The 12,439-nt window shown below is 41.8% G+C and overlaps 1 protein-coding gene across 2 annotated transcripts in view; it reads left to right on the forward strand.

Moving 5' to 3' along the window:
* NAT10 (N-acetyltransferase 10) overlaps window positions 1-12,439 on the forward strand; it is a 62,564-nt gene that overhangs the window by 34,977 nt on the left and 15,148 nt on the right. For both annotated transcript variants that reach the window (XM_030200767.1, XM_030200766.1), the window contains exons 19-24: window positions 2,353-2,469; window positions 4,308-4,441; window positions 4,857-4,905; window positions 5,807-5,903; window positions 6,037-6,147; window positions 10,404-10,576. In XM_030200767.1, coding sequence (XP_030056627.1) covers window positions 2,353-2,469; window positions 4,308-4,441; window positions 4,857-4,905; window positions 5,807-5,903; window positions 6,037-6,147; window positions 10,404-10,576 — 681 coding nt within the window. The remainder of the gene's footprint in view (window positions 1-2,352; window positions 2,470-4,307; window positions 4,442-4,856; window positions 4,906-5,806; window positions 5,904-6,036; window positions 6,148-10,403; window positions 10,577-12,439) is intronic.

The raw sequence follows: 12,439 nt of genomic DNA on the forward strand, positions 1-12,439 counted from the left end.
AGCCGGTTGATGTGTATCTAGATTTTCAGAAAGCTTTTGACAATGTTTTTCATGAGAGACTCCAGAGAAAATTAAAAAGTCATGGGATAGGAGGCAATGTCCGTCTGTGGATTAGGAATTGGTTATTGGACAGAAAACAGAGGGTAGGGTTAAATGGCCATTTTTCTCAATGGAGGAGGGTGAATAGTGGAGTGTCGCAAGGATCTGTATTGGGACCGGTGCTATTTAACACATTTATAAATGATCTGGAAATTGGAACAACGAGTGATTTAAATTTGCAGATTCAAAACTATTCAAAGTTGTCAGAAACGTGGATTGTGAAAAATTGCAGGAACACCTTGGGAAACTGGAAGGCTGGGTATCCAAATGGCAGATGAAATTTAATGTGGACAAATACAAAGCGATGCTTCTTAGGAAGAATAATCCAAATCATAGTTACCTGATGCACTCAAGAAAAAGATGTAGGTGTCATAGACAATAAGCTGAAATCTTCTGCCCATTGTGTGGCGGTAGCCAAAAAAGCAAACAGGATGCTAGGAATTATTTGGGAAGAGATTTATTTTATTTATTTATTTATTACATTTGTACCCCGCTCTTTCCCACATACAGCAGGTCCAGTGCGGTTTACATAGTAAAAGAAAGCATCTTACATGGTAAAGAATAGAGTAAAAACAAGGAAATGTAGGAACAGTATTATAAATTGTGATGATCATAACTACTTACATTACAAAGGACATGTGAAAAGAATGTAATGAACTAGAATAGGGAAGGTAGACAAGGATATGATAGGTGAAAGGGAAGGAGAATGGGAGGGAAATGGTAAAGGATGGAGGGAAGAAGATGAGGGATTGAGTATAACATTGGGGTCAGAGTAAGCGTCAACGTCTTAGCAGGAGTATCGTAGGTGATCTGGTGGAATTAAGCTGGTCCATTAGGGTAAACGTGCTTGAAAAAAAATGGGACTTTAACATTTTCCTGAAAGGTAAATAGTTATAGTTATTAATAGCTCGGATGGGTCTTGGGAGAGCATTCCAAAGTTGACTACCCAGAAAGGAGAAACTGGAGGATGCATAGTATGTTTTGTACTTGACACCTTTGCAGTTTGGGAGGTGTAGATTGAGGTATGTTCGTGATGACATTGTTCTATTTCTAATTGGGAGGTCAATCAGGTTGTTCATATAACTGGGGGATTCTCCTGATATGATCTTATGAATAATTGTATGGACCTTGAAGTATATTCTTTCTTTGATGGGGAGCCAGTGAAGCCTTTCTCGAAGGGGTGAGGTGCATTCAAATCTTGACTTTCCAAATACAAGTCTGGCTGCCGTATTCTGGGCAGTCTGTAGACATTTCAGGACTTGGGATTTACATCCAAGGAAAACACTGTTGCAATAATGAACCTGAGTGATGACTGTGGATTAAACCAGGTTCCAGAAAGTGTTCAATGGAAGATAGGATTTCAAAATAAGACCAAGAATATTATAATGCCTCCGTACTGATCCATAGTGCGACCTCACCTTGAGTATTGCATTCAGTTCTGGTCGCTGTATCGCAAAAAAATATATAGTGGAATTAGAAGAGGTTCAAAAAAGAACAACCAAAGCGGTTGGAACCTCCCATATGAGAAAAGGCTTAAGAGGTTAGAGGGCTCTTTAGCTTGGAAAATAGACGGCTGAGGGGGGATATGATTGAGGTCTATAAAATCTTGAGTGGTGTGGATCAGGTGAATCGATTTTTCACTTCTTCTAAAAGTACAAAGACTAGGAGACACTCGGTGACGTTACATGGAAATACTTTTAAAACAAATAGGAAAAAATATTTTTTTTTACTGAAAGAATAGTTAAGCTCTGGAACTTGCCACTGGAGGATGGTAACGGCGGTTAGCGTATCTGGGTTTTGAAAAGGTTTGGACAAGTTCCTGGAGGAAAAGTCCATGATCTGTTATTGAGATGAAATTGAGGGAAGCCACTGCTTGTCCCAGGATTGGTAGCATGGAATGTTGTTGCTAATTGAGTTTCTGCCAGGTACTTGTGACTTGGATTGGCCACTGTTGGAAGCAGGATACAGGGCTAGATGGACTATTGAACTGACCCAATATGGCTATTCTTATGTTCTTTATCTGCTGGCATCATATGCAGCCTTGGGAAGGATAGAAGAACTAGAGTCTGGTTGATGTTGAAGTTCCAACTTTTCTTTGAACAGACTCTAAAAAGGCATGTTCTTGACACCTAAAAATAGGCAGCCTCTTACACAATTATCAATATAAGTGTGTACCTGACCCCCCCCCCCCCCCCCCCCCCCCCAGAAGGTTTTGATTATTTCTTTCACAGTAATTTGTGTTCTCTCTTTTAGATGGGTTATGGCAGTCGTGCCTTGGAATTGCTTCAGATGTACTATGAAGGAAAGTTTCCCTGTCTTGAGGAAAAGGTTATTCAGAGACCAAAAGAGATTACAACCATAAGTGGCGAGGTACTTCTGCAAATAATATACTTTTTGTAGAGCAGATTTGTTAAAACCTGTGCATGAAATTAGTGTTGAATGACAGAGAGGCAAGAGTAGACTTTTTTTCAAAGGTCCTTGCCTTCAGTTGAACATCATTTAACATGATTCAGATGAACTGTGTTTGAAGCAACTTTGGCTGTGTCTGGTTCCATTGGAGCAGTGTTTATTCTGGAAGACTGGAAGATACACTGTCTTTTAGTGGGCACAAACAAAAGTAGTTTACAGGCTAAAAGGAATTAAGTAAAGAAACTACATATTCAAGACAGGAAAGAGAGAAGACAAAACCAAGCTTCTTCAGTAACAAGAAAGTTCTCTTTTTTGCCTGATTCCTGAGTAAAGTGATGTGGTAGCTGTGTTAATCCACCTTTAAAGGTAATAAATAGAAATAAAACAAAAATGTAGAAAAGAAAATAAGATGATACCTTTTTTATTGGACTTAATACATTTTTTGATTAGCTTTTGAAGGCAACCCTTCTTCAGATCAGAAATAAGCAAATGTTTATAAATATCAGTATATATACTGTACACTGCCTTGAGTGAATTCTTTCAAAAAGCCGGTAAATAAATCCTAATAAAAATAAATACATTTATCAATATTTGCTTATTACTGATCTGAAGAAGAAGGGTTACCTTCGAAAGCTAATCAAAAAATGTATTGTTAGTCCAATAAAAAAGGTATCATCTTGTTTCCTTTTCTCTGTTTGTTTTATTTCTGTTTATTGCCTGATCCTGAAATTGTCATTTGGGTCTTTCCACCTGATCCTGAAATTGTCATTTGGGTCTTTCCAACTGATCTGCCCACCTCGGACCCCAGCCAATCAGGTTTAATGACCCACTATACAAAGACAACCTTGCAGACTTCACACCATCCTAAAGAAAGCCAAAGCACAATGGCTAAAACGTTGGTTTCACTTATCTTGACATGGCACAATCCAGACAGTCTCAATAATCAAATTCAAGTCTTATCAAATCATCGTCCAGCTAGACTTTTATCTCGGAAATTAGGACTGTATTTTTTGAGTGGGAAAGCTTAGGAATTTTGTTTTAAGCCAAAAAAGATCTGACACACAGAATATAAAAATGTCTGATTTTGTTGGCATGTTCTGTGTGATGAATAGTTTGCTACGAGAGTGTTTGAGAAACTCCTTAGGCAGACTGATCATAACTCTTTTTAAAAGTGCACTGTCAGTAGGTGCAGTAATAATTCCTTACAGCTGTAGTGCTGCAGCAAGGATGTGCAGACAAATTCAGCTGCTCATCCAGAACAATTAAAGAACCTGTTCCTTTGTTCAATCTGCATATCCTTGCTGCTGGAAGAAAATTCAGTTCATAGAGACCGTAAACAAATGTAGTGTGTTACATGAGGGCTTAATACTTTCCAACTTATATCGGTTAGAAACAAATACAGGAAAAGAAGCTGTATATTAGAGATGATCTGTTCAATATCATGGTATCCTATGGTTTTTGTTATTTGAAATATTCTCTTTCCTAGTATGTCAACACCAGTGATATCTTTAAACCTTGTCTGATTAGATTCTAAAGTATATTACTGCCTTATTATACCAATGAATCCTTAAGCCAGAAAAGCAAACAGTGACTGAGAATCCCATTGGAGAATGGTCTACAAAATTCCCCAAGGCACTTGGTTGCCTGTTTTCCCTACTGACTGCCATATTGTGCTCCATCCTGATCCTGGCTGGCATAACCCACAGTGCCCCATACCTATAGATATGGATGGCTTTGCTAGGATTAAATCTGCACTTATTCTGTTTGTTGTTTGCTGATCTAGAGCTCTTGTTTCCCAGGCTGTGAGTTTGTTGGAGGAGGCTGTGACGCCACGAAAGGATCTACCACCTTTACTCCTCAAAGTGAATGAGAGAGTTGCTGAGAGACTGGACTATTTGGGAGTATCTTATGGTTTAACCCCAAAACTACTCAAGTAAGTTCTGGAAAACTGAGCCCATCTTATGTTCCCCTTCTTTCCCCTATTCTAATTCTGAGTTTTAGCCTTCTACTCCCATATGTGACTCTAAATCATTTCCCTCATTATAGATTTTATTTTAGCTTTGATTTGAATGTCTGTATTCTCTGACTTTAAAATAAATGCGTACTTGATATGTGTTCTCTCTTCATTTTCTGCTGCTTTTACTAAACATGCTCATGTGAATAGTCTGGTCCCTCGTTTATTACATATTTAAGTTTACACTAGAGCTCATTCTGTACATAAAGCCAAGACCCGTTTGCAAAACGGAGCATCCCCTCCAATTCTTTAGTAATTTTTCTGAAATAGTGTTTGATTAATTCTGTTCAGCTGTCTAGCATTGAAATATCAAATACATGCTTTATTTCCTCAGATTTTGGAAGCGGGCTGGGTTTGTTCCAGTTTATCTCAGACAGACTCCAGTAAGTTCATTATGCATTTTAAATATTAATTGTGGGGTTACAGAAATCATCTCTAAATAACTGCCAGATTTGGTTTTGTATTTATCTTGGAAAAATAGGTGGACATGTGGTAGTTTGAACAAAAACTAATTCAAGCCCCTTTGTGTGTGTTTATCTGGAAATGAATGGCGGTGTTTAATTTCTGCAATGCTGTGCAGGCTTCTAGCAGCTGGATAGGTTCTTATAAAGTAGTCTGTAAAGAAATCATTGCAGTACCTGAGCGGCCCAGAATACAGAGGCCACCCCTTAATTCAGCGGGATAGGACTATAGTATAATGGACATTGGAGCACTCCTTTAGTATAAATTATGTTTGACTTGGCCTGAGTTTGGCCGTGTATGAAGTGTGGTGTTATGTTATGAAGTGACAGGCCTAAATGTGATATAAGAAAAGAAATAAACCTTTGATGGGTTAAAACAGAACTCACACTTATTTTCATTTCTCAGCATTTGTTATGCATGTGCTGCATTAGCAGGGTCTCAATCTGCCACCCTTTTATTAATTTGAACATTGAAATATTACAGCCGCCCCCCCCCCCCCCCCCCCTGCTGAATCAAAATCAGATTTTGCTGGGCCTGTGGGTGGTGTAAGCCAAATCCTAAACTTTATTGTTAAAAACTCAGAATATAAATTTGGTGATGTATTTTTATTATTATTATAAATGAATGCGTTATACCTGAGGTGTGTGTTAATATTAAAGTGTCACCTCGTGCAGCTCTGATTGAGCAGAACCATTTACTGTGTTGTCCTTTCCCAAATATTTGGCATCAGGTAGTGCATGGATGATGGGTGGCATCCCTGCCTGAACTTGTGACTGAACAGTGTACTTGTATTGATGGTGCTTGGTTGCTTTTTTTCTCTAGAATGATCTCACAGGGGAGCATTCTTGTATCATGCTGAAAATGCTGAATGAAGAGGAAGACAGTGACCAGGAGCCCTGGCTTACTGCGTTCTGGAAAGGTAGAGATGAATGTCCAGTATTTATTTTCACTATAGGCTAGGGTCTTTAGGTCCACTTGACTTGACTTTTTTGTTTTTGTTTTTTTGTTTGATGGATAGACGTTAGATGTGTATTTTTTTTTTTTCTTTTAAGATTTCAGGAGGCGGTTCCTAGCTCTGCTTTCCTATCAATTCAGCAGTTTTACCCCCTCTCTGGCACTGAATGTTCTACAGAATAAGAATGTCAAAAAAGAACCACAGACAGGTGAGCATTGCAGAAAACTTCCTGGTACTGAGCACATTCTATTCATCCGTCTTACTCTGCAGTCAAATTTTTTGTCATCATGATAGATCCCAGAGATATAGGGATTGTTTTAATGGATTCTTCAGATCTGCTAGGTATCTCCCCCCCAACCCAGTGTCCTAGACTAAATTTAATTCATAATTACATCATAAGGTGTAATAAGAGAGATCAGAGTAGGCATGTAATCATTATTGTTTGCATTTTAGTTGTTCTGTCCTTAAGTAGAGTTCCTCCTAGTTCTTATTGCCTTAACCAAAGCAAAAGAATTCACACAAAACCAGTTTTAACTAGGGCTGTGGTGTCTGAGTCAGAAGCAATTTTGGGCAGATTCAGTCGGTAAAAATATTTCAACTCCAGCTTCAAAATAAAAACTTAGAATATTATAATATTTAGTAAATTTATGATTGTATACTGTATCCTGGATCTAAAGTACTGGTAGATATAACTTATATTTACAGGTATTTTAGATCCAGAACAAAAAATGTAAAGCCTAATATCAGTTGGAGTCAGTGTACCAGCTCCACAGTCCTGGTTTTTACCATGAGCTCACAAAACTATTTAATGTGTGTATTTTTTAAAAGCCACTTACTGAACTAAATAAAAAGATTTATAAAGCCAACAGTAAAAATAAAAAAGTCACTCTTTTATGTGTGGATGTTTGGAAATAAAGGTTAAAAACTCAACAAAAATATAAGATAGTATCTTTTTCTTGGAACTAACAGTGTATTTCTTAACTGGTTTTCAGGCGCTTATTCTCCCTTCTTTAGAACAGAATGAACAAAAGATGGCATTACTGGGAAATGTAAATGAATTGTAAAAAGTATTGCATTGATAATCTTGAAGGGAAATGGGGTCTTACTACTACTACTACTACTACTTAACATTTCTAGAGCGCTACTAGGGTTACGCAGCGCTGTACAATTTAACATAAAAGGACAGGCCCTGCTCAAAGAGCTTACAATCTAAAGGACAAGTGAGTAGACGATATGATGGGGGCAGTCAATTTGGGGCAATCCGGATATCCTGAAGGTAAGAGTTAGGTGCCGAAGGCAGCATTGAAGAGGTGGGCTTTAAGCAGAGACTTGAAGATGGGCAGGGAGGGGGCTTGACGTAGGGGCTCAGGAAGGTTGTTCCAGGCTTAGGGTGAGGCGAGGCAGAATGGGCGGAGCCTGGAGTTGGCAGTGGTGGAGAAGGGTACTGAGAGGAGGGATTTGTCCTGTGAACGGAGGTTTCGGGTGGGAACATAAGGGGAGATGAGGGTAGAGAGGTAGTGAGGGGCAGCAGATTGAGTACATTTGTAGGTAAGAAGGAGGAGCTTGAACTGAATGCGGTATCGGATTGGAAGCCAGTGAAATGACCTGAGAAGAGGGGTGATATGAGTATATCGGGTCTGGCGGAATATAAGACGTGCAGCAGAGTTCTGAACAGATTGAAGGGGGGATAGATGGCTAAGTGGGAGTCCGGTGAGGAGTAATTTGCAGTAGTCAAATCGGGAGGTAATGAGAGCGTGGACGAGAGTTCGGGTGGTGTGTTCAGAGAGGAAAGGGCGAAGTTTGCTGATGTTGAAGAGGAAGAAGCGACCGGTCTTGGCTATCTGCTGGATGTGTGCCGAGAAGGAGAGGGAGGAATCGAAGATGACTCCGAGGTTGCGGGCAGATGAGACAGGGAGGATGAGGGTGTTATCCACTGAGATAGAAAGTGGAGGAAGAGAAGTGGGTTTTGGTGGAAAGACGATGAGCTCAGTCTTGGAAATGTTCAGTTTCAGGTGGCGGTTGGACATCCATGTAGCAATGTCGGTTAAGCAGGCCGATACCTTTGCCTGGATCTCCACGGTGATGTCTGGTGTGGAGAGATACAGCTGGGTGTCGTCCGCATAGAGATGATACTGGAAGCCATGAGATGAGATGAGGGAGCCCAGGGAAGAGGTGTAGATTGAGAAGAGAAGGGGTCCAAGGACAGATCCCTGGGGAACACCAACAGATAGCGGGATGGGGGTGGAGGAGGATCCATGGGAGTGAACTCTGAAGGTGCGGTGGGAGAGATAGGAGGAGAACCAGGAGAGGACAGAGCCCTGGAACCCGAATGAGGACAGTGTGGCAAGGAGTAGATCATGATTGACAGTGTCAAAAGCGGCGGATAGATCGAGGAGGATGGAGTAGTGGCCTCTGGATTTGGCAAGGAACAGGTCATTACAGACTTTAGAGAGTGCTGTTTCTGTCGAGTGTAGAGGGCGAAAACCGGATTGAAGTGGATCGAGGATGGCATGAGAGAAGAGAAAATCAAGGCAGCGGCTGTGAACGGCACGCTCAAGTATTTTGGAGAGGAAGGGTAGGAGGGAAATGGGGCGGTAGTTGGAGGGACAGGTAGGGTCAAGTGATGGTTTTTTGAGGAGAGGTGTGACTACAGCGTGCTTGGAGGATATGACAGATGGAGGGGGTGACAGTGTGAGAGATGGTGTTAAGTAAGTTGGTGGGGATGGGATCAGAGGAACAGGTGGTACTTTTCGAGCAGGAAAGAAGGCGAGCGGTTTCCTCCTCGGTGATGTCTGGAAAGGAGGAGAAAGAGGCCTGGGTTGGTTGGTTGAAGGGTGAAAAGGAGGAGATGGTTTGGTAGTGAACTCAAGGTTGATCTTTTGCACCTTGTCGTGGAAGTAATCGACCAGTGATTGAGGGGAGAGTGAGGGGGGGGGGTAGGAGCGGAGGGCACTTTGAGGAGGGAGTTAAGGGTGGCGAAGAGACGGCGGGGGTTGGAGCTGAGAGAATTGGTCAGTTGGGTGTAATAGTCCTGTTTGGCAAGGAATAGGGAGGAGTGGAGGGAGGATAGCATGAATTTGTAGTGAAGGAAATCTGAATGGGTGCGAGATTTCCTCCAGAGGTGTTCGGCAGATCGGGTGCAGGAACGAAGGTAGCGGATGCAAGGGGTCAGCCAAGGCTGGGGATTAGTACGCTTTGTGGGATGGGAGGTGGATGGAGCGAGGGTGTCCAGAGCAGAGGAGAGAGTGGCATTGTATGCGGAGACAGCCTTGTCGACAGACTCGGAGGACAAGATGGAGGGGAGGAGATTGGAGATACAAGAGGATAAGGTGGGAGGGTCAATAGCCTGGAGATTCCTGGAGGTAGTGGTTAGAGTTGGACGGGGCTGAGGTGGGGTGTGAAGAAGTGTGAAGGTGATCAGGTGATGATCCGAGATAGGAAGAGCTGAAGTGTGGACATTGGAGGGGGAGCCGGAGGAGGAGAGGACGAGGTCAAGACAGTGGCCATCTTGGAGAGTTGAGGCGGTGGAGCATAGCTGGAGGTTGAAGGAGGATGTTAGAGTGAGGAACTGAGACGCGCGAGGGTCGGATTGGTCATCAATGTGTATGTTAAAGTCTCCAAGAATGAGTGACAGAGATGAGGGTTCAAGAAAAACGGAAAGCCAGGCATCGAAATCGGTGAGGAAGGAAGAGAGGGATTTATTAGGGGGGCGGTAAATGACTGCCACTCTGAGTGGCAATGGGTAGAATAGCCGGATGGAGTGTGCTTCAAAGGATGAGAAGCAGTGAGACTGCGGTAGGAGGAGGGGTTGGAAAGTACAGGAGGGCGAAAGTAGTAGCCCGACGCCTCCACCGCGGCCAACTGGGCAGGGAGTGTGGGAGAAGAGAGAGCCTCCATGGCAAAGGGCCGCGACTGAGGCCGAGTCGTCCGGGGAGAGCCAGGTTTCAGTTAGGGCGAGCAGTTGAAGGGAACGAGAGATGAAGAGATCGTGGGTGAAGGGCAGTTTGTTGCAGACCGAGTGGGCATTCCAAAGGGGAGGGAAGGGGGGGGGGCTGTGGTGGTGAGCGACTAGAAGTTGTAAGCAGTAGAATTTTACAGCTTGTAATGAGTTAAGAAACCTGGGGGCCCTGTTTACTAAACTGCGCTAGCATTTTTCGTGCGTGCTAAATGCTAGAGTTGAAAGAAAAAAGCAACACTGCCCATATGTTTTTATTGGCGCCTTAGCATTTAGTTCAGCTTAGTAAACAGGGCCCCTAGGTTGTTGCACTCTTTCTTGTTATCATTGACAGCAAATATATTTGAAGAACATTGTTAGAAGTTTTAAGTTACTTTTTGAGCTGGTGTTCATTGTGCATGCTTGCTCGGCAGCTGCCCATCATTGCATCATTGTATAATAGGCAGCCAGCTTGTTTGTATATCCTCATTGTGGATAGTGGTGTGATCAGTTTGCTTTTTTGTGTTCAGTTCTCAACCGATCTGAGCTGGCTGCTATCTTCATCCCATACGACCTGAAGCGGCTTGAGATGTACTCGAGGAACATGGTGGACTATCATTTGATCATGGACTTGATCCCTGCTGTCTCCAAACTGTTCTTCCTCCAGCAACTGGAGCCTATCTCGCTGTCTGCTGCACAGTCTGTATGTGTGTGATTTTTTTTTTTCCAGCTTCATTGTGCTGCCTTGACCTTGCTTCACAAAGTGTGTTTATATGTGAAAGAATCTGTGCCCTTTTTTTACCTCATAAGAACATAAGCCTTGCCATACTGAGATAGACCAAAGGTCCATCAAGCAAAGCATCCGGTTTCCTACAGTGGCCAATCCAGGTCATAAGTGCCTGGTAATATACCAAAAGAGACAAAACAGATTTTATGCTGCTTATCCTAAGTCCAATTTAATAATGGCGTATGGACTTTTCTTTTAAGAAATTATCCAAGCTTCTTTTTTTTTTAACCCTTCTGAGCTAACTGCTTTTACCATATTCTCTGGTAACAAATTCCAGAATTTGTTGAGTGAAAAAATATTTTCTCCGAGTGTTCTAAATTTACTACTTAGTAGCTTCATTGAGTGCCCCTTAGTCTTTGTATTTTGGAAAGAATAAACAACGATTCACGTCTACCCGTTCCACTCCACTCATTATTTTATAGACCTCTATCATATCTCCCCTCAGTCTTCTCCAAGCTGAAGAGCCCTGCCCACTTAGCCTTTCCTCATAGGGAAGTTGACCCATCCCTTTTATCATTTTCATTGCCCTTCTCTGTACCTTTTCTAATTCTGCAATATCTTTTTAAAAATGCGGTGACAAAAATTGCACACAATATTCAAGGTGCAGTTGCACCATGGAGTGATCAAAAGCCTTATAATCTCAGTTTTGTTCTGTATTCCTTTACTAATAAGTCCTAACATTCTGTTTGCTTTTCATAGCCACCACTGCACACTGAGCAGAGGGTTTCAACATATTATCAAAACCAGTACTGTAAAAAGATTTGAAATGTGCATTTGTAATCATTTTTCTGGTTGCATATTCCCACATGTCCTTTAGTCAGGCCTGGATTGAGGCACAGGCGAACTATCTTTGGTGTTAAATTTTGATAGGCACCAGAGCATTGCTACTTCTGCCATGCCTCCATATGAATCTGCTACCATAGCACTGCTTGTGCTGTAAAGCAACTCCATTTATAGGTCAGTGTGGAGCCTGTGAGCCCTTGTGCTGACAGATCCTTCGATGCTCTACCCCTCACATGGATTTCTGTGTTGACAGAATGCCTGTGTGATAGGAAGGGCAGGATGTCGTAGAGCTGTTGACACACCAGGGCTCACAGATCCCATGCTAAAGTTAATTGTGAAAATTGCTTCCCCAGGATTGGGGTTACCTAACAGGAGAATTGGTGTGGAGAGGAGGATTTGAGCAGGGGTGATATTCCCCTCCCCACTCCTGCTTCCCTTCTTCCTGTTGCGTTCCTCTTGTACAGACTATCTGTGACATTAAACAACAAAAAAAAGGAAGGAAAAAACTCCACGAATAGAGCAAACCAAAGTCCAAATGAAAGGAGTGGAGTCAGTCAATGAAAATAGGAACCAGATGATTCTGTATTGTACTCAGTGGTTGAAAACAAGGGAAAACCCAACACAGCTATTTTTCGGTGCAACATGCGCCTGCTTCAAGGGTAAGTACTTCTGAAAATAAATAAAAACAAATAAATTAATATAATACATAAAAGCTGCATATAAAATCAACTTGTAAATGACACCAAAGATAAAACAACAAGGAACATAATATCTGCACCATTCATTTCACAAAGTAGCAGTGAAACTAAGGGAATAAGTAAGAATTATACCAAAGTATAGGATTACACTTTAACTAAAAATGATGTTATATGATAACTTAATAAGCAATCTCCGCAAAAAATGGGGGGAAGAGTATATGACATACATAAATGTTCAAAAAGGAGGCAGTCTGTTCAGCAAATATAACATACCTTGTTTAAAAATTACCCAATGTTA

The sequence above is a fragment of the Microcaecilia unicolor genome, chromosome 4 (assembly GCF_901765095.1).
Source record: "Microcaecilia unicolor chromosome 4, aMicUni1.1, whole genome shotgun sequence".
Taxonomy (NCBI): Eukaryota; Metazoa; Chordata; class Amphibia; order Gymnophiona; family Siphonopidae; genus Microcaecilia; species Microcaecilia unicolor.